The sequence below is a fragment of the Seriola aureovittata genome, chromosome 8 (assembly GCF_021018895.1).
Source record: "Seriola aureovittata isolate HTS-2021-v1 ecotype China chromosome 8, ASM2101889v1, whole genome shotgun sequence".
Classification (NCBI taxonomy): domain Eukaryota; kingdom Metazoa; phylum Chordata; class Actinopteri; order Carangiformes; family Carangidae; genus Seriola; species Seriola aureovittata.
Window position 1 is genome coordinate 5,795,768 of NC_079371.1, and position 23,195 is coordinate 5,818,962.

The window sequence follows — 23,195 nt, forward strand, 5'->3', positions numbered from 1 at the left end:
TTATGACATTTTATGCCTTACTATATTTTGACGTTTTTTGGCATTTTTATGCCTTTCTATAATTCAATGTATGCCTTGCTATACTATGACATTTTTTGACATTTTTACGCCATAGTGTACTATGACATTTTTTGACCTTTTATGCTTTGATATGACATTTTATGCCTTACTATACTTTGACGTTTTTTTGACCTTTTATGCCTTACTATACTATGACGTTTTTTGGCATTTGTATGCCTTAATCTACTATGACATTTTATGCCTTGCTATACTGTGACGTTTTTTGACATTTTTATGCCTTACTATAATTCGATGTTTTTTGGCATTTTAAGCCTTACTATACTATGACATTTTTATGCCCTACTATAATTCGAATTTTTTTGACATTTTTACGCCATACTATGACGTTTTTTGACCTTTTTGTGCCTTACTATACTATGACATTTTATGCCTTACTATATTTTGACGTTTTTTGGCATTTTTATGCCTTTCTATAAATCAATGTTTTTTGGCATTTTATGCCTTACTATACTATGACATTTCATGCCTTACTATACTATGACATTTTTATGCCTTACTATAATTCGATGTTTTTTGACATTTTATGCCTTACTATACTACGACCTTTTATGCCTTACTATACTATGACATTTTATGCCTTACTATATTTTGACGTTTTTTGGCATTTTTATGCCTTTCTATAATTCAATGTTTTTTGGCATTTTATGCCTTACTATACTATGACATTTCATGCCTTGCTATACTATGACATTTTTATGCCTTACTATAATTCGATGTTTTTTGACATTTTATGCCTTACTATACTATGACGTTTTTTGGCATTTGAATGCCTTAATATACTATGATGTTTTATGCCTTGCTATACTATGACATTTTTTGACATTTTTACGCTTTACTATACTATGACGTTTTTTGACCTTTTTGTGCCTTACTATACTATGACGTTTTATGCCTTGCTATACTGCTACGTTTTTTGACATTTTTACGCCATAGTGTACTATGACATTTTTTGACCTTTTATGCTTTAATATACTATGACATTTTATGCCTTACTATACTTTGACGTTTTTTTTACCTTTTATGTTTTACTATACTATGACGTTTTTTGGCATTTGTATGCCTTAATCTACTATGACATTTTATGCCTTGCTATACTGTGACGTTTTTTGACATTTTTATGCCTCTATATACTGTGACGTTTTTCGAGCTTTTATGCCTTAATATACTAAGACGTCTTTTGACGTTTTATGCCTTACTATACTATGACCTTTTTTGACATTTTTACGCTTTACTATACTATTACGTTTTTTGGCATTTGTATGCCTTAATATACTATTACATTTTATGCCTTACTATATTTTGACGTTTTTAGGCATTTTTATGCCTTTCTATAATTCAATGTTTTTTGGCATTTTATGCCTTACTATACTATGACATTTCATGCCTTGCTATACTATGACATTTTTATGCCTTACTATAATTCGATGTTTTTTGACATTTTATGCCTTACTATACTATGACGTTTTTTGACCTTTTTGTGCCTTACTATATTATGACGTTTTATGCCTTGCTATACTGCTACGTTTTTTGACATTTTTACGCCATAGTGTACTATGACATTTTTTGACCTTTTATGCTTTGATATGACATTTTATGCCTTACTATACTTTGACGTTTTTTTGACCTTTTATGCCTTACTATACTATGACGTTTTTTGGCATTTGTATGCCTTAATCTACTATGACATTTTATGCCTTGCTATACTGTGACGTTTTTTGACATTTTTATGCCTTACTATAATTCGATGTTTTTTGGCATTTTAAGCCTTACTATACTATGACATTTTTATGCCCTACTATAATTCGACTTTTTTTGACATTTTTACGCCATACTATACTATGACGTTTTTTGACCTTTTTGTGCCTTACTATACTATGACATTTTATGCCTTACTATATTTTGACGTTTTTTGGCATTTTTATGCCTTTCTATAATTCAATGTTTTTTGGCATTTTATGCCTTACTATACTATGACATTTCATGCCTTGCTATACTATGACATTTTTATGCCTTACTATAATTCGATGTTTTTTGACATTTTATGCCTTACTATACTATGACGTTTTTTGGCATTTGAATGCCTTAATATACTATGATGTTTTATGCCTTGCTATACTATGACATTTTTTGACATTTTTACGCCTTAATATATTATGACGTTTTTTGACCTTTTTGTGCCTTACTATACTATGACGTTTTATGCCTTGCTATACTGCTACGTTTTTTGACATTTTTACGCCATAGTGTACTATGACATTTTTTGACCTTTTATGCTTTAATATACTATGACATTTTATGCCTTACTATACTTTGACGTTTTTTTGACCTTTTATGTTTTACTATACTATGACGTTTTTTGGCATTTGTATGCCTTAATCTACTATGACATTTTATGCCTTGCTATACTGTGACGTTTTTTGACATTTTTATGCCTCTATATACTGTGACGTTTTTCGAGCTTTTATGCCTTAATATACTAAGACGTCTTTTGACGTTTTATGCCTTACTATACTATGACCTTTTTTGACATTTTTACGCTTTACTATACTATTACGTTTTTTGGCATTTGTATGCCTTAATATACTATTACATTTTATGCCTTACTATATTTTGACGTTTTTAGGCATTTTTATGCCTTTCTATAATTCAATGTTTTTTGGCATTTTATGCCTTACTATACTATGACATTTCATGCCTTACTATACTATGACATTTTTATGCCTTACTATAATTCAATGTTTTTTGACATTTTATGCCTTACTATACAATGATGTTTTTGGACCTTTTTGTGCCTTAGTATACTATGACGTTTTTTAAACTTTTATGCCTTACTATACTATGACGGTTTATGCCTTATTATACTTTGACGTTTTTTTTGACATTTTTACGCTTTATTATACTATGACGCTTTTTGGCATTTGTATGCCTTAATATACTATGACGTTTTATGCCTTGCTCTACTTTGAGGTTCTTTCAAATTTTTACCACTTATTTTACTATGAAGTTATTTGACGTTTTTATGCCTCACTATACTATGGCGTTTTATGCCTTACTATACTGACCTTCTTTGACCTTGTTATGCCCCACTATATTATGACGTTTTTACAAATTTTTTATGCCTTACCACACTGGTAAAATGTAACGTTATTAAAACAACATGCTTATTAAAAGTCTGTAAATGATCTTCTTAATAAGTTCTTATTAAATTTCGCCATACGTATCTTTGACACTTACATATACAAGGAACATATACTGACAGGCTTTGGGATGGATATATATTTATGTAACATATGTCCTACAATATATACAGACATACTAAAATACAATTTTCTGTTAGCTAGACATATATATCAATATATGATATTGTTTCAGTTTCAACAACAGGTTTCACATGTAATCTTTACACATATAGGCTATACTGCAAATAAATATTATGTACATACATGTCATATATAGAAATTCAACACACGTACATATATTACATTTCCATATTGGTATTTCTGAATGTAAATTCACATCTTATAAGTTAAAAAACATTTGGTTGACGGCATTATTAAGTCAATGTCTTTGCGTTGGAGGGGTGGCTGGGTTGTTGCGTCCCTATTAACGTTGAGACCAAACCAAATTCTGCTTAGGGCCCAATAAAGGCTTGGGCCAGCTCTGACTTTGGGTTTTGATGAAACAACCAGATATTTTCTGATGCAGTGCTTGATACTGATGATTCATCCAGGAGAGTTTCATTCCAGTCCAAGCTTTGGACGAGCTCCAACAGTTGAATCACCTCAGAGTTTTGCTTCCAGGACCACAGACGCTCAAAATAACCTCTCAAACTTAGAAATTCAGCACATAATCTAAACACAAAGTTGGCAAATTGATCTGAAATGAACCTTGTCCCTCATTTCCACTGAGATGCCCTAATCACATTCATATCAGTTCAATAACTTTATTAATCCCCAGCTGGGATGGATTTGTTTACAAACAGAGTCAGGTGATCACTACCGCTGTGTCCCAAGAGATGAGGACGTCCAATGTGGCTGCATTAAATTAAACCCTGTGTATATGCATGGCACCTTGCTGTAAATGATTCAGGAAGCTCTGGTATAGCCTCCAGCTCCAATCCTCATTCCTATCACATCTGTATTTTCCACATCGTCGTCTCCCGGAGCAAACGCTGCACAGCGTAGTGGGGGATTTTCTCCCTAAGCTGATTTATATCAGCTGATAGCCTTGTCATGAAGCTAGGTACTGGAATGAAAGGATGAATAGACAGATGAAAACAAAACAATGATAGGATAGTGGGGAATGAGGAGCGGGTTGTGTTAATATCCATTTGAAAGGTAATACCCAGGGAGGGATTCAGGAGGGTTTCGGCTCTGTAGTTTAACTGTGGCTTCCTCTTTGATCAGAAGCAATGAGAGGATGGAAAGAAGGAGGGATGGGTGAAAGGAAAAGGAAAACACTTAGAGGGATGGAAAGACAGAAGGAGGAGGACGTGAGGGTGTAGAGGTTTAGATGAAGATAGGTCTGAAAGGTCATTCAGATGGAGAGAAAGAGGGATGAAGATAGAGAGATTGGAAGGGAATGGCAATTAGATGATACAGGGACTAGAGGAAAGGAAGAGAGGATGGGTTTAAACAGATAAATGAGGAATAAAACAAAAAAATGAAATGCGAGGATTGATAGAAGATGGAAGGATGAAGGTGGGAAGGAGGAGCAGAAGTCACATGATATGTTATTATAGAGAAATGGTGGAATCCAGCTCTTTAATGGGAAACATGAATGTGCCATGTAGCTGTCAGCTTTAGTGATGTGATAAAAGTACAGTGTCATAACCTCACAGCCTCTTCTGCACATTATTCCCTTGTACAAACATCCATCAGCAGGGCGTTAACAGCTGTCTGAATATAGATTAAAAACTGGAATGAAATGTTAGACACTTTCATCTCACTATAAAAATTTAATTTTTAAGACTTTTTTTTGATATTCTGGATAAAAATGTGTTAAAAAAAAAAGAAAAGTATAATACTTTACTCCAGATGTATCTGTCAGCCTTTCTTTTTTCCTTCCTCTTACATGCACACCCTTATTACCATGTTTGTATTTATTTAACTAATCTCAACCCTTAACCAAAGTGAAAGGATTAAAAAAAATTGCTTACTTTTTTTTTTTTTACCACAGGAGAAAATTAAGTATTATTGTTAATTGATGGATTTTAATTTGTAAACTGCAGCATTGTAACTTATCTGTACTACTCTCTTTTTCTTCTTTTCCTTAGCTGAAGAAGCTGCTGCTGACTCCTCCCAACGTGCCCACGGGCATCGACGCACACAAAGATGGAGTCCATGGCCATCGTTACAGCAACAGGAGCCTGCAACTACGGCCAGTCAGACCTCTGGTCAAGGTGAGGCACAAATTACATTGAATACTTCGTGATTAAAGGTGAATTTGGCTGCTTTACAGTTAAAGTTTAATACGATTTTCAAACTATCTCTTCTTATTTATCCTGCAGTAAAACTCCAGTCGTAGAACTGAAACAGTCTGCACAGTTGTAACTGCAGACTCACATCAATGTTTTCACTGGTTAACATCTCACTCCCTGTCCTCTGAAGGCTGGAGAGATAACAAAATTGGATTTTTTTCAAATCACTTTCCCTCAGAGGTGGCGAGTTAAGGCAGAAGTAATTCACTGCTACATGCTGTGCCTGAAGTCAGCGTCCCTGCCACTGCAGAAACTGTTCTTCAAACAGGTGTCTGCACATTGTTTTTGCAGGCTGGAGTCAAGCCACTGCACAGAACAGATATTGGTATTTGATTATATGGTATTAGTAAGTTCTCCAGACATTTGAAACTGTCTTCACCAGAAAAAAACAGTATCTGTCTTTTGTTCAGATGCTTAAAGTCATCTTTTGTGTGCATACAAGTAACACCTGCTCTCACTCAAAAACAAATGTGGAGGTAGGTTAAAATAGATGGTTTGGTAAACTGTAGTGTCTGACTTTGACACCAGAGCTTGCAGCTTGTCTTCCAGCAGTTTTAACCCAAAACAACAATCCTTCTCGAACCTTTATAAAGTTGTTTTAGTTTCTTCACTTTATACAATATGGGACCTTTTAACTGAACTTTAACCATAGAAGTCGCAGATCAGAAAACCCTAAATTATAAGAACCATATGGGTAGTTTAGAAAGATTTTGTTGTATGTTACACATACCTGTCCAGTGCAATTCACCTCTTGTTTATCAGTCTTGTAAGATGTGGTGAAAGGGCATCAATCCCACCTAAAGCAGTTTTGTTAGTCTGGCTTTCAGGGGGAAGTATAAACATCAAGTCAAGGTTAATTGAAATTTAAAAGACTTTTTTCAACCAGTATTTTACTGTGAAAATCCTTCAAAAATATTGTTAAACCATGACTTTGGTACCAAAATAGTTTGGTAGTAAAGTCAGTGTTGGCATTTAAGAAAGACAAAACCTGAAGCTTGACAGGTCTCAGATTCTCACTATACAATGTCCATGGGAACAAAAAGAAATAGCTAAGTTGCCAAAGTACAGCTGGCTGTAGTCCTGCTGGTAACAACAACAGTTTTTATTTTCCAAATGACAGATATCTCATTTTACAATAAAAACTCTTTGGGCCTTCAAGCATGCAGAGGCCTTCAGCTGCTGCCCATGATAGATGCAGTGTTGGGGAAGAGGGGACATTTACAATGGCCACTGCTGTATGACTTAGCAGTAATTGGATAGCTGCTAGCATTGTGCTTCAAGTGGCCATTGATTACAATACCAGTCATTTATCTTGTACAAGCAGAAAGCATGGTGAGCTTCCACACAGCCCCTCTGCTCTGGCTCAAGAAAGGAGGATTCAAAATACCCACAGGATGCAGCGCAGGGATAAGCCAAGCCTGTATCCATCACACACCCTCCTAACCTCGCTGTCGCTGGCTGTGTGTGTGTCTGTGTGTGTGTGTGAGTGTGTGTGTGTGTGTGTGTGTGTGTGTGTGTGTGTGTGTGTGTGTGTGTGTGTTGTGTGTGTGTGTGTGTGTGGTGTGTGTGTGTGTGTGTGTGTGTGTGTGTGTGTGATTTAGTTTTAGAGTAGTGTGGCTTTGCTGTGGCAGATGGTGGCAGTATTGACTGACAGGGCAAGAGGGCAACAGTGAATCACAGTCTCTCTCTCTCCTCTCTCTGTATGAGTAATATAGAATCAGCCATTTCATTGCAGCTGCACACTGAATCATCCCTCACTAGTCGGAAGCAGAATTTACTGCTGTGTGCTCAGTGGTCCTGTATCCAGGGCAAGAAACTGAGGATACACCCGTACCTTCATGCGTCTGGGTTTTGTTGTTTTGTGGCTCATTTTTCTTGTTCCCAAAAACAAACTGCAGACAGTGTGTTGAGATATTTCCAGCGCACCTACAAAGAAGAAAAATGTTTAATCTAAAACATCAATAGTAAATGTCAGGTTTTAGTTTCAGCCCCTCAGTGTCAGATTCTATGGTTGCCATTTCGTATTCATGTCCATTGACAGAAGCCTCGATAGATGTGTTGCATTCTTGAATGCGCAACATCAATAATAATGTTTAAGTGCACAGTTTATCACTGATATATGGTTTCGGGCCCATTAAATTAATTCTTATATGAATTCTTAATAATAATTTTAAAAAATCAGGGACTTAGGGACTTAAGCATAACTTTTTTCCAACACTTACAATTTATTTTTCAAAATAAATGTTACATAATTTCAAAAATGGTGAAAAATCCTTAATAAACAATCTATAATTACTTTTTAATAGTTTTGGTGGAAGCATTTTTGGAGCATTATAAAATAACCTATTGTATTATAAACTGCTGTGAAAGGTGTCCTCTGCAAATCAAATTTCCCTTCAGGGATTATAAAGTTAATTAATCAATCCTCTTGCAATTGGGAAAAAAAAATAAATTGGGGATGCATAAGGAATTCAAATCTTTTTAAAAATTCATGCACGACTGGTGAAAACTCGTAACAACAAAATAACAACAAGCCTTACAAACATATATTTTTGTGAATCTACCACAGGATGGAAAACCAGCAAATTATCACAAATGTAGTTAGATGTTTGGGTACTGATAAAACTTACCAGACAAATTGAAATTGGCTGGTTGTTGGTGGTAATTTCAGTCCCAGACTCTATCATTGACTTGCAATTGCAGCATTAAATTCTTGCAGTCTAATCTCCACTACCCAGACAAGCTTAACAAGATCAGGGTTACAGGTCTAGATTCTCTCATTCTGACCTCCTCACGCAATTTCAAACCTTTTCATTATCTATTTATTCATTCATCTGGCTCAGTTCAGTGGTTTTTTATTGTCATAACACCAGCAGGAAGGAGGAAAACTGACGATGTAGAACATTTTTCTTCATTCAATATTAAAACATCTGTTGATGTGTGACTGCAATCAAAAAAAATTGGCAGATCATAGGTTATATAAAGAGGGTGTTGTAACTCTGCCACTGGTATTCATGTTTGTGTGTCTCCACCCTCAGAGCGACCTCCCTCAGGAGCGGAAGCCCCGGGCAGTGCGTCCAGCGGGGCGCCTCTGCACCGAGCTCCACCGCCACCTCACCACCGCCCAGGACACTGAGGACTTCCCGGCCCCCGACACAGAGGAGGACGAAGAGGAAGAGGAGGACGAGGAAAGTGAGTCGGAGGAGGATGAAGAGGAGGAAGGGGAGGAAGAAGAGGAGGAGTCTTCCAGCAGCGAGGTGGAGGGCGGGGCAGTTTTGGCTGCTGTTCCCGCTGAGCCAGCCAAGCCTCAGTTCAGCTCAGAGAAAGAACTGCACTCTGTGGTGGAGCTGATCACGTACATGCACACCTACTGCCTCCCCACACGTAAGCAGCAGGGCTGGGAGCGCAAGGACCGGGACATCCCGAGGTCTCGGGCCCGACCTGAGGCCTCCCGCCCGGCCGCCACAAACTCTAACAGTAGAGTTGTCTTGGTGGCCACTCCTGGGACTAGTGGGGGCTTGACTGGGACAGGCAGTGGCGCTCCCAGGAGGCTCCCCTTTGCAAGGCAGAGGGAGATGAAGGCAAACTCCCTTCTCCGTGAGCTCCTGCAGCAGAGCAGCTCTTTTGATGTGAGCAAGCCTTACAGACTGCACAGCCCGCCATACTCCCACAGCCCCAACAGAGGAGTATCTGCCCCCTCTGCCCTGGCTAAATCAGCCCAAACCCAGTTCCCCAGCTCCACCACCCTTAAACCAGAGCTTCGTAAAGATTCCTCCTCCCCTGAGAGGAGAAGCTACTCCTTTGAGGCGCCTCAGAGACCAGAGGAGATCACAGAGGACGGTGGCTCCTTCTCAGTTCGGCGTTCCCGGCGTCTGGCCTCTTTTCCCAGCCGCTTCGCCAAGAGGCTTCGGCCTGGACGGGCGAGGGAGGAAGAGGGGAAGGACAGGCAAGAGAGGGAGGAGGGGCGAGCAGGAGTCAAACTCCTACCAACCCAAGCAGGAGGGGGAACCACAACGGAGGCTCAGCCAGAGCCGCTAACGTCCAGTGATGGCAGCATCGGTACCACGGAGCCGACCAAACCCTGTTGCCACAACGGTGAGATGGACAGGAAAGAAAAAGGCTTTTTATAGCTGCTTATATCAGATTTTTTTGGGGGGCTGTATTTATAGTCTCAATCTTACATCATCTGCCCACAATGTCAGAAAATTAGACTGATAACAAATCCGTTTTTTCATGAATCGAGGCATCTATCCCAAACTCGAGTGTTGGTCCATTGTTTGACCGTCTTTCTATTTGTGTCTTCTCATCCTTTATGTTAACACTGGCTCAGCCAAGCTGCTGTAGTGAGAAAATTATGACAAGTATAACAAAAATCTGACATAGGATTTATTTATTTTCCTTGGAGATGTGAGTGTTGTACTACAAGTCACACATGCTGTGGTCTCAGCGTTTCATTTCAAACATAATCTGTGTAAGACGGACCAAAATGTGACTGCCGATCACACTGATTATTAAGATCTGATCTGAGTCACATAAGAGGTGAGAAGATACCACAGTTGAGGCTTTTTCAGTTGTAGTGCGAGTGTAGCCCGAGATGCAGGGGTGAATTGTAGACACACACATCTTCCAAACACGCATGTTGTAACCTTTCTTATTCTGATTGCAGAAAAGCGAGCCTGCCTCTGCCTGCCTCTGAACCCCAAGTCCGCAGGGTGAGTATCTCTATGTAAAGTACTGTACCTGCTGTGTTTCATCATGCTGTGGAGCTTGGTTAAAGTACTCCGTTTTTCATGCATCTAGCTTGCATTAGCACAGTATTTCATGTTAAGCACTGCTGTGTCTTTCAGGTTTTTATGTTACATAGTGCAACAAAAGAAATGACTGTGACAAAAATATCTACTAGTTCATAACAGCTACTTATACTCTGCGATAAAATACAAACAGTGTGCGTTTCTCCAAACAGTTCTTTTCGAACACTGAGACAAAATGCAGAGGTAGTTTACCAAGCTTAAATTTAGGAGAGAAAATAATCCAAAATGACTCATTAAAAGCTTCACACTGGGTCTGATAATCTTATCTTTGAACAGATATCAACTATAGCTAAACTTCTGATCAATCCATTGAAATAAAATGCGAAGTACCTCCTCCTTGGAAATCCTACAATGCCAAACATATAAAGTTTAGATCCAGACCCTCATTTAAAATAACCTTTAAAATTCATATTGCTGAATCCTGGTTCTACCACTGTCAGGCAACAGGTGTAAAGACCAAAGAGTATCTGCTTGTTTTAAAGGTCCCATATTTTACCCTTTTCCCGTGTTTTATTTGAGGTGTTGATCCATAAGAAGATATATTTGTGGTTTTAAGAACCAAAAATCATCTCAATTCAGTTTTACATCTCCTCTCTCAGGCTTCTCCCTGGAGCTCTAGCAACAACAGGTCGGTGAGCCAATGAGAAGAGAGGAGGCTCTGAGCCGCTCTGCTGATTGGCTGACTGTTTTCTGAGTGATCGAATAAAAATATAGCAGATTTCAGGTTAACACTGAGAGAAATTTTATAGTACTGTCCAGGTCCCCAGTATTTGTACATGTACTTAAATACATAGTGTAACAGTAGAACATGGCCTGGCTCTTTCCAGGCAGTTTCCCCACTTTCTGTCATGTAAATGTAAAATGCATTCAGTTGAGAGCTGCTGTTTCACATTGCTGAGGAACATGCGTTCAACAGAGTTGTTTATTTATGAGTGCTGAGTGAGAGACAGATTCCATTAAGAAGCATGATTGCTTCAGCTTTACTAATCTATTGCCTATAAACATGCACATTACTGAGTTAATCACATTTGCTGTCATTTTTCTTAAATTGAGCACTAATTGATTTGATCCTATAGGGGTTTTTAATTTATTGTCTCAGTTATGTAATCGAATGCTTCATAATCTGGAATTATTCCATAATTCATAAAACGGTTAAAGGAGTTCGGCCTGGGAAGTTGTTGTTGGCTCTAAGTTAAAACCACTGAAAGATGCTACAACACATTCAACTGAAACAAACCACAATACTACTCAGCAAACCAAAGTTTAACAGCACTATCTGAACTAGACTGGATTTTGAATCTCAAACCACACAAGAGTAACAATATGGAGAAAATGAGTGTCTTCCTGCTGCGTCATTAGTTAGGATCCTTTTTTAATGTATATCAGTGAGCATGGTTTGCAGAGATGTCATGTATAATCTCGTAACACTATTATATTCTGAATTTATACAAGATAAACCAGGCCTGAATTCAGCAATTTTATTCCAAGATCCCTAATGAACCAGGACCCCTGGCTGGCTTACTCAGATTTTAATCTGTACCAGACAGAGTGCCCTCACTGCTCTTACTTTTCTAAATTAACCTCCCCACCCATCCAGCCTCAAACGCTGGAACCTGTCCAGCTCCAACCAGTCAAAAAGCAGAATTGAGTTCCTGTACAAAACCCCTGGCGTCCGTCCATCTTCTAAATGAATCTGTCTTCTGAAGCACTGACCAAAAAAAAAGAAAAAAAGTTGTGTTTTTAAAAAAAAATTTATTCTGCTGTTCTCTGCGGAGGGTAAGTAATATCCCGCCTGAAGCCAATCCACTCGGCACTGCTCCTGCCTTTCATGGCAAGTGCAGAAACAGAAACAGACAGCCAGAAATAGAAAGCAGAAGAAGAATAGGGGAGAGGACAGCGGAGTACATATGGTTGTTGTGATAAGAAATGAGGAGCGCCGAGAAATGCCAGTAGCATTTACAGGGAGAAATATCATTCAAATTCAGCAGACATCAGCTGAAACTGTGCAGTTTTTATTTTAGGGGGAGAAAAAAAAGCTTTTACTGAGCCTCTTAAGGATGTTATTGGATTCCTGTTGACGTCAATGTGAAAAGTGCAATAGATTCCAACATGACACAGCAGTCTTTAATTTCTCTCTCTCCCGTTTTATCTCTGGTGTCTCTCCTCCATCACCACAGAGAATCCCAATACAGCACCAAGTCTTTCGAGCAGACACTCAGTGTGGATCTGTGTGGAACGGCAGGTAAACACATCTCATGTTTACTCGTGTGTTTATTTGGATATACGCTGATGTCACCTGGTTACACTTGTTAGAGTGCAAATCTTTTTTCTTTTTTCTTTTCTGGAATAAGAAGTAACAGGTAGCCAGGCATCAAAACTGCTCAGAGCTGCAGATGCTGGAGTTAGATGTGGAAATCAATATCACTCTTATTGTATGGTTAATATGAAGGTGTAGCTAACAGCCAGTTCACTTAACTTAGCATAAAGACTGAGAACTAGGGTAAAAAGCTAGTCTGGTTTTGTCCAGAGGAAACAAAATCTGCCTACCAGCACCTGGACGCTCTCTAATCAACACGCTATATCTCATTTGTTTAATCAAAACAAACACTGGTTATAATGCCGGACTTTCTTGGCAGGGTGTATTGTGTCCTGCTCATGTGTGTATCACTTACCTCCCCCTCAGGTCTTACCCCTCCCACCACCCCGCCTCACAAACCAGTGGAGGATGAGCTCTTCAAGCCGGCAGAGGGAGGAAAGGGCGGTGGAGGAGTGGGTGGCGGCAGCAGTGGCGATGGCGGAGGAGGTGGCAGCGAGTCTGTTCATCCGGCTTCAAACACTAACGTTGCCACCAAGGGCTCATCTTGGCTGAGCCGCGCCCACCACCAGCGGAAGCTTCCAGAGCAGACGGAGTTGTACGCCCAGCTGCGGCGCATGGGCCAGGCTGGCGACAGTGACACCCACCGCAGCTTTGGCGACCACGACTACTGCGCACTGAGCCTTGGGGAAAGCCGCAAGCGTAGTGCTGCCATGCTCGGCGCCATGTTGCAGGCACAAGGAGGGGCCGATGGAGTTGGCACCCTAGCACCCAAAGCAGCTGACGATCAGGTATCGGATGGGAAGGATAAGGGGGAGAGGCTGATGATGTCAGAGGTCGCGGAACTGAAGGAACAGCACACGACCTTGGTGATATCATCATCGCTGCCGTCAGACTGCCAGTCGGTGGCCTCGGAGGAAGAGGTGGAGCGCTCGTTGGCGTCTCGCTCACCCTCGCCCATCCTTCACCTGTGTCCAGACTCCCCCGCCAGCAAGACAGACTCCAGGTGAGACAGACAGACAAGTGTGAGAGGAGGGAAAGGAGAGCGACAGAGATTAGATCAACAGTGAAATGTAGTGAGAAGTATCAGATTGAGGAAAACGACAAAAGCAGGAATATGGATAGAGACAATAAGAGCTGAAAATAGTATGAGAAGACACCTGAAGAGAGAGAGAGAGAACAATTCTGTATTATTCAAGGACATTTATACACTCTATCCAGGTGTGTGACTCTTTAGTGCAGTTTCTCAGCATATTGTACCTCATAAGGCAAACCAGCTGCCTCCCAACACAGCCTCAACAATCTTGTGCTGCTAGCAAAGGCAGGGCTAAAAGTAGCCTCTGCACATTCGTAGTAGAAGAATAACTAAAAAAGGTGTTTCAAATCTTGTTTTGGGACAGTCATCAAACTCTTTAAGCAGTTTTTTTTTTTTTTCAAATTTCAAGTTTTGGCTCAGCTCATTTAAACAGCCTGATCTTGTTAGTTCAAAATATTTGCTCAGTAGAACAAGATGGTTGACACTTGCCTGCAAGGACTTTGCTGCAGTCAGTGAAAAGAAAGTCTCCCTTTTTTTGCTGCAGTTCACCTGTTTCCTCATGTCTGACATTTCAGTTTCACCTTGTGTATGTCCTTATCTCACTTCTTATCCTCTCTCTCTCCCCTTTTCTTCCTCGGCCTCCTTTAGTGAGAACTCAGAGATCTGTCCCGATGACAAGCAGAGGAACAAAGCCAAGTCTGACGAGGTACAGAGAACATTCACTCTCTACAGTCTCCTGCATACTGCAATACTATAGAGTTAAAGAAACATTCATTCAGAAACATCCAAAGATAAACACACATACACAAACTGATTAGCTATAATGTATCTTACATGCAGGATCAGAATCAGAGACTGCATATAAATGAACACAGGGGCATCAGGAGTGTCTGAAGTGTTGAGCTTCAGGATGCTGCCCTTCACTCTGCCTTCCTGCTTCAGTTTCCATGTCTATCTGTATTCTGTATTGTCCTTTGTCCTCACTGTTGCCATGGTTTCCCTGTTGCCAGGACAACTGCCAGGTGTTTTACATCCACAACCTGCCGAGCAGCGTGACCCAGAACATGCTGAGGAAACGCTTCCAGGTTTTCGGCAAAGCAGAGGACTGCAAAGTCATCATCTGCAACGAGTAAGTGTCCTGATCTGGATTCCTCGATCTGAAAGGAAGCCGCATGGGAACTTTTTTTTTTTTTTTTTTAAGAGACAGCAAACCTAGTTTTTGTGCTATGGGTTTCAGCGTGTATAAGAAAGTTGCACAGACTGTTTAAAATGTGGCCTTTATAAACAGATGGAAGTATTGAAGTGTCATTAACCTATAGGCTACCAGATTGAAATGTTAGTGATAGAATTGAGTTACTGGGGTTCGTCATCAGACTCATCCAAATCTTTTTTTTTTTTTTTTTTTTAAAGAATGTGCTGCAAACATTTTAAATTCTTCAGAAGGACTGAAAATCACAAACTTTCACAATTTGTTGGAACAAAATGTTTAAATCTTTAGTATCCACATTGTGATGATTACTGCAGCAGTTCAAGCCTCCAGTGTTCCTGTTTTTGTTCACATGCTGAGTCATCATTTCATCTGACTATTTTCAATCCAATTCAGTCAAGTGATTGCTAAGCAGTGATGCATGTAGCACTGACAGCAGCCTCAGGTTCCACACTTTCTTGTGTATGTGTAGCTTCAACAGCTAGATAGTGGCCAGGAATAGTGATACTATTTCCCTTGACCTAGGCACTGAACCGGAATTGGTCCCTAAGCTTTGTACTGTTGCTGACCACTGCTCCTAAATATTTAGGATAGGTCAATTACAGAGGATAAATGTTACCTTGGGGACTAATTAAATATGACTTTTAAAAGTTGAAGATAATAAGGGTGCCCTCTTCTTGTGGCGGACAAATCTTTTTAGAATACCATTTAGAGTATTGGTTATTTTTGTCCTTCTTGTTTGCCCTTTCACTTATTTTAGACATTTGTTCTGACATATGCTTGGTGTAGCATACAAAACAGACATCAGTCCAAGAACAGATCAGATCAGTAATCAAGGTGTTTTTGGTTTCATGTCCTCTCCTGTATTAGAACATTTCAGTCCAATTATCCTTTAAATGTTCAGAATGAGTATGATTGGTTTAGCATTCTTCATCTCTACTTATGCAAGTGTGTACCTGTTTCATCTCCTCAAAAGCAAAGTGTCATTAATGTAATGCATGTGTCTGTCTCTCTACCTGTCCGGTTGTAGGGAGCGCTGTGGGGTGATAAAGATTCGCCAGTCAGGGGTTCAAAGGCACTGGAGAGAACGGGAGACCGTTTTCCAGAATGGACCTGCAGGCTTAAGGAGGCTGACAAGAAAACGCTACATAGACCTTGGTAATGAACACACACACACACACAATGAAAGGGTTAAATAGACTCAAATAGTAAATGAGCATCACCTGAAAAACGGGCAACTTTGGCAGCTTCTAGTGGCTGTCCTATAATTTTCTGTTGTCAGTTAGCTTTAGCCCGTTGTTGCAACATTAAATCCAAACTGAACTGTGTCCAAAGGTTTTCAGATCTCCAAGAGTTGCATCAGTACAGCACTGTCAACCAAAAATGAAGGTTAATATCACAAAGCATAAATTGGCACAACTGAATTAATTTCTATTGCAAAATACATTGTGCTGGAAGCTTTTTGGCAAGGTTGTGACTACCGTGAATACCATGTGCACTAGCTATTTTTATTTGTGACAAAATAGATTTTTGCAATTTTGCATGTTACAATTCACCAAAGTTGAAGTCTACGCAAAGGCACCATGCAAGTTTACTTTGCTCCATACACAGTCCATCTGAAATTGTACTTGAAGACTGAGAGGAATGTATTCTACATTGACTTCTTGTGTTTGACTAGGCCCTTGTTTTTCTTTCTTTTAGATGAGGCAGGTCCGGGCCCTGTCAAGAGCAAGTACGATGCACTGGACTTTGACACTCTGCTGAAGGAGGCCCAGAAGTCCCTGCACCGCTGACAGTACAGCGCCCCTGACTGGCCAGCCTTAGTAAACCACAGCAACACCCCTCCGACTACACGGCTCTGCCCTCAGACAGGCCTCTCAGTACCTCCATGCAAGGCAACCTCGCAAAATGTTTACATTTTTACCATTGGAACAAAGTAACGATAAGGACCTTGTTGTTTTTTAAGTTTCTTTCACCGGAGGATACTGCTTAAAAACGAGGAAGCCACTGGGAGTCTGGATGAGTTATGAGACAATGGAGGAAATAGGACATTTAACAGCAATGGTACAACAACTACACATGATAATGATACAGTTCTCTGCTGAACAACAATAACAAAGCTGCTTCCTGTCTGTGTTGGTGACATCATCGCCCCGCCTTGGAAGCACAGGTGTGAAAGACTTCTGTAGCAAAATACTTGCTATCCCTGCGTTGCGTTGGTCGTCGTGGTGTGTGTTTCTGCGTGTGCGTGTTCTTTGTTCTGTTTGTTTTGTAAAAAAAAAGAAAAACCTCCCTCTTTCCGGCCAGGGGTGGTGAACCTGCAAGCTGTGTTCGCCCTGAAGTTGTGTGGTTGTGTAACCAGAAAAAAAAAAAACAAAAAAAAAAACCCTGCTTTGTTTTAGCGAAAAATTGTGGATGTTATAAATTTTAAAATCTATTGTGTGTGTGTTATGGACAAAGAATATAACAAAACACATTTAACGTAATCATTTGATGACTGATAAAGTTTACAAATCTAAAATGAAGAAGAAAAAAATCATGTTTTTTTCTTTTTTGTAATTGTAGTGCTTCCTTGATTTGATCTATGCACTGTAAGGAGGTAAATGTCTCCGCTGTCCTCCACTTTCCCCCTTTGACTCTTGTCTCTAACTCTGCCATGCTGACTATTTTGGTTTCTGCTACTGGCTGCTGCAGGCTCTGTTTAATAGGCGCTTTGTTCATCAAGATCCCAACTTGGATTTGGGAAAAATTTTACCTCAAAATTCTTTCCAACCAATTCAGACTAGAGTGGTTACTAGAAAAGCGCTTATCTTGAATGTTGCACATGTGAATAGGCCAAATAAGCTAAAATAAAATAACCTTGGCTAGTCTGCTGACGATGTCAAATTTCCTATGACATGACTGTAGTGGGTCAAAAAGCTTAAAAATGTTCACTGCTTTTTTTAAAGAAAATCCATTGGTTTTTGGTTAGTGTTAGAAATAAGGGTTGGGGTAAGAAAGGGTTCAGTCGGGATTGGATTGGGATAAAGTTAGGGTTACAGGAAAGGTGTAAATGTACCAAAACTGGTGATGGAACACCAATGCTGCACTAATTAGTAACACTATCAACATAGTTACCAGCAGCAAATTTCTTCTGTTCACCAGTCTTTGAACCACTGAAGCGTTTTTCAGTAAAAACGGTCGGTTTTTACAGAACAGTCGTGCTTCATCTGCTGATACCAGGTAAATTTCTTCCTCATCTAGATGGGTCTTGATGCATCTTTGATAGGGTCCCACTGAACATTTGTCCAATAAAGGCTGCAGCCTAATGACAACCCCCACCCCCCGAATGCCACAGCCAATGCAACAGTTACTGTTTACATTTGGACTGAAGCAAGCAGGACTTAAATGGGGAAATAAAGACGGTAGCAGTTGGCGCTTTTATACCATCCTCGGTATGACTTCATCACATCTTCACTTTGTCGAGACCATCCCAGTCCAACTTTCTTTCATGCAAAGTTCATTACAGGGCCAAGAACTGTAAATGGGATTCAACTATTTGGATTATCCACAAATCCTTCTTTTTTTTTTCCTGTGACATTGGCACTTGACATTGGGTTTCAAAAGTATGAACCAATTTGCTGTCCACCCATGGAACATAGATGAATCTGTTGGTTCAAGTGGAATGTATTTAATAATCTGAATGTAATAATTGTGTTTCCCCATTTCTGCTTGCCCCAAGATTGTGGAGCTTTTTGGTGCTTTAAAGATAGACTTGCTTAGTCATCCAGTTGACTGCATGTGACCAACTCTAGCTTGAGGTGCAGTCTGGGTAGCGCCTAATTTACATTCCTGACACAGCCAGTAGCACCCACCGTCAAAAGGGAGAGAGCCTCCGAGCCTGCCAATCTGGTGGCACCAAACCGCCACCTACAACACAGCCAGGGAACGAGCAAGGGATGGGCTTGAAAGTAATGAAAAGAGCAATCGGCCAAGGATCCGATTTCTCGTCCAGGAGGTACTGTATCAGCTGAGCATCTCTACCTCACATCCATCCATCCTTGCTCCCCTGTCTTTTTATTTCCTTGATCTACTGGATGCTCTCCCCCTACTCTTTTATGTCTCTCACTCTTTGTTTCATTTTTTTGTCGGAAGTGTTCTCTGTGTGAGGTTTTCAATTTGGGCAATTATAGGTAGTATGGGGGGGGGGGGGGGGGGGTTTGCGTTTGATTTTTTTATACTATGACTCCTCTACCACTAAGTCCCTTGTAAGGGGAATAATCTATCTTCTCTCTAACTGTATCCTTCGCTTGCCTCATAATGGTTTTAAGCGTGTCCGTTTCTTGGAGTCTCAATCGTGTGTCCTTGTGAGTGTTTTGTCTTTGTCTCGTGTTTGAGTCGGACACTGCTGACGCTTGCGGGTTGGTGAGGAGGGGTTAGGAGGGGTTGAACGGTGGCTTGGTGGTTGGTTAGTCCTTGAGTGCGCTTGGAGGGGAAGATTCCTAATCTTTGCCCCCATTTTCTTCTTTTCTTCAGGGACACGCCATTCCTCCTGGTTTCCCTGTTCCTCCTCTCATTGACTAGGAATTTCAATAAAATGCAGCCCGACTCTTCCTCTATCTCTAACTCTGTCACTTTCTGGCTACGTGGGTTCAAGGCCTTGTTTCCAGGTCTTCTCCAAACCCTGCTAAACTCCCCGCTTTTTAACAAATGATCCCCATTTCTCCTCTTCCTTCTTCTTTCGCTATCTAATCAACTCCTTGGTAACACACACAAAAAATTGAATGTTTACATCACTCGATTCTCCTTTGACTTTATTAGGAACGCACACTAAGTACAAAGGCGCCTTATTCAGTGTTTTAAAAAAATAACAGCAAGTGAAGTGGCCTAGAAGGATGGACCCTCTCCAGGCTCACTGGTATCCAAAACTAACAAAAACAATTTAGTGCTATACATACTGATTAAGAAACAAGGTGTCGGGGAAAAAAAAAAAAAAAAAATTGAAATTGTAACAAAACTAATCGCGAACAACTGAATGAGTATTTGTGCTTAGTATGTATACTACTAAAAAGTGAGAGAATGTGCTGGTTTACATATAAAAAAAAGAAAATCTATTATATGAATATATAATGTGTATATAGCACTATGCCTCGTTGTAAACATAAAATGTATTGTGTGTTTTTTTTTTTTTTTGTTTGTTTTTTTTTTTTTTGTTTTTTTTTTTTTAAAGGTGGCGGGTCACAGTTGATTGCTAATCAGACAGGAGACGGTCAGGTCGCTTTCGTTCCACTGAGTTATGTTTGTTCAGTGCAGGGAGGAAATGAAGGGAAAAAAATTTACGTTGAAATGACTTCACCCAAAGTCCAACACTGTTGTAAAAGACAAAAAAGATATAAGTATCCCTTTAGACTATCACACTAGAAGGTTCTATTTCTTTGCTGTTTTGAAATGACTAAATATTTTTGATGATTTTTCTTTCTGTTTCCTTAAAAAGCAATTTGAGATGCAATACATAATAATCTTATCTTTAAGACAGCCTTTCCGAAAAACTGAGGTAATAATGTACAGTGTATGTTGGTTGTTGAACTACAACACGGGCGATCTTTGAGCTGCAGATTCAATAGGCTACTATACTGTATGTAGACTGCTGTTAAATACAAAAAAAAAATCATAAAAACAAATTACAGGAAGAATGTGGTCAGTCACGTCGTAAACACATAACACGTATACAAAACAAATTGTACTAATATACTCTTGCACAAAATAACGTCCCAAGTAGTGAAATAACTTCACAATATTTTCTTCTCATTGAAAAGGAAGCTGTTGTAACTATGTTATTACCACATTTTGATGGTGCACAGGTTTGCTAAAATCTGAGTTGCAATGGACGTTTGTATTACAGTATCAGCTAATAATTATACATGTATGACTCCGGTAAAGGAATGCGGGAGGGAGGAAAAAAAGAAAAAAGAAAGTTGTCGCTGGTTTGACCCCGTAAAATAATTTCAGACTACTTGAGACAGACAAGGTAGACACTGTAGAAATCCCAGTGTCACTGCTGCACCTTTCCTTCATCCCCAAAAAGGAAGAATTTGGATTAAATCAATTACTATAAAATTCAAGTTACAGTAGTATATTATGGTCCAGAGTAGTTTTACACTGAAACAACGAAAGAGGAAGTTAAAGGTTGCACGTTAAGGGTGTGAACCAGAGGACAAATGTATCCTCCAACCTATGTGGAAAGTTTTACAATTTTTTTTTTTTTTTTTTTTTTACTGATGACCAAAATTTTACCTTAAAATGCCTTTAGATAGCAAGTTAAGCTTGTAATGGCAAACATTTTATGTGGGAAAAACTAGTTCCTGTTTGACCTGTTGCTTTATCCTTTTTAGAGGAGAAACATACAGTTTCTACATCCAAAATAATCCAAAATTTAGACTCACTTATCTGAGGAAATCTTGAGACATCAGCATATGGTGGGATTTCTACAGTGGCTGCCGCTGTGCCTGTGAGGGTACCTCCTTTGTTATAGAGGTGAATGACATCGAAACAACCCCATTTTTCATCATGGCAAGCCTTAAAAATCAATCGGGGTGGAAAACGAAGCTACCACTAGCTTTTAGTATTACCGTTTCAACTCCTTTCCAATCCATTTATTATTAAATAATTACTGACGTAATTAAAACTTTTTTCAATAGCCATATTATAAAAAGGTATATACATATATATGAATATATATTTGTGTGTTTGTGTAGATATCTAGATGATTATATACTTTCTTATAGAAAACTTTGATGTTGACCATTCTCCTCAGTGTTTTGAGAACACGTTGACACATTTCAACATAATACCGCTGTCCACTTGGTCTAGGTCCTAGGTCAATGGGCAACGAATCCAAATAAAAAAGAAATGTTTAAAAAAAATAAAATAAAAAAAATTATAAAAAAAAAAAAAACTTCCAAAGGGAATTACCCTCATCAGAATGCAATACCTTTCTTTCCACTATTCATTTCAGAAAAATGGAAAATGGCAAGAAAACCATAAAACTTGATAGATGAGTTGACCAAAAAGAAAAAATTCAACTATAAAGAGCGTGGCTCGTGATGGCTCGCAGAAAAAATGTGACGTTTTCGGCAGCCACGTCAGATTCAGTTTTATAGATTTCATCTTTCCAATGCCATGGCCCACAAAAACACTTCCTTCTTTTTTTTTTTTTTTTATGTCACTCGCTGTTTCTTTAGTTCAGAAAACAATGTATCTGTCAGCTAGCTACACCATCAAATTAGCCCCTAACAGGACAGGAGTGCTTGCAATACCGGCCCGATTCCGGCCTCAGATTCCACTTCCGTTGTTTGATCTGTAAATGGTTGTGTCACATTTCATCATCAACAGTTGTACAATACACATAAACTAATGGGTAATCTTTCAAACTTGATGGCAACAGTGATGTCAAATAGGCACTTAATAGGGAATGCAAACTGTCAAAATCTGCTAAATGTGAGTGGGTGTTTTTTTTGGTGGAAGAAAATATTTTGACATAAGGGCATACATTGTTTTTGTTGTTTTTCATTACTATTGATTTCATCGTCTATTTACATCTAATGACTATCAAATTCACATAAATGATTTTTTTTCTTTTTTAACTTAGTTTTTGGTAAAACAAAAAAGGTAAATACTGCTAGTGAGATTTTATATTTTTACATATGTTGGTTTTATTTTGCGTTTCTTCTTTTTTTATTTATACGCCACTTAGTTTGGATGTCTTTAAATGGTGTTTTTTTTTTCTTCGTTTTGTGTGATTTCATATGTCTTGAGAATGTGGAGACAAAGGCATTTCAGTATTTTTGAATTGTTAAAATCTAGTTTCATAGAAGCGGAAGTATCTGATGTTATAAATTATATTTTAATTCATGTAAATAGTTTAAAACAGAAGACTATGGCTTCCTTTTAAACTGAATACATTTCTCTTCAGAGATTGTTTACATTATGAAACTGTAGAGATGTGCTCCTCATATACTGTATAAAGTACATATATTCATTGATTTGCCTCCAAAAAATAAAATCCTAATGAACAGCATTCTTTCAACTAATGTGGTTATTGTGAGAAAAAAAAAAGAAAAAAAGGTTTTTAGAGATGGGTTGATTATGTTTAAGCTCACGTTTGACCATATTTACTGTCGACATCAAAAGAAAGCTAACAGGACATTTTGGGGTTTCTTCCTCACGGTACTGAGGCTGTTGCTACGAGCTACGAGCCATCAAGGTCTTTGTATAAGCAAAGCGAGAGT

At 39.1% G+C, this 23,195-nt stretch overlaps 1 protein-coding gene across 1 annotated transcript in view; it reads left to right on the forward strand.

Annotated features, from left to right (window-relative positions):
• Positions 1-19,085, forward strand: part of ppargc1b (peroxisome proliferator-activated receptor gamma, coactivator 1 beta) — a 100,846-nt gene extending 81,761 nt beyond the window's left edge. Inside the window, exons 4-12 of the mRNA XM_056382448.1 lie at positions 5,357-5,482; positions 8,599-9,655; positions 10,227-10,272; positions 12,549-12,613; positions 13,055-13,691; positions 14,370-14,427; positions 14,732-14,850; positions 15,959-16,086; positions 16,630-19,085. Coding sequence (XP_056238423.1) covers positions 5,357-5,482; positions 8,599-9,655; positions 10,227-10,272; positions 12,549-12,613; positions 13,055-13,691; positions 14,370-14,427; positions 14,732-14,850; positions 15,959-16,086; positions 16,630-16,721 — 2,328 coding nt within the window. The 3' untranslated portion in view covers positions 16,722-19,085. The remainder of the gene's footprint in view (positions 1-5,356; positions 5,483-8,598; positions 9,656-10,226; positions 10,273-12,548; positions 12,614-13,054; positions 13,692-14,369; positions 14,428-14,731; positions 14,851-15,958; positions 16,087-16,629) is intronic.
• Positions 19,086-23,195: the final 4,110 nt, after the last annotated feature.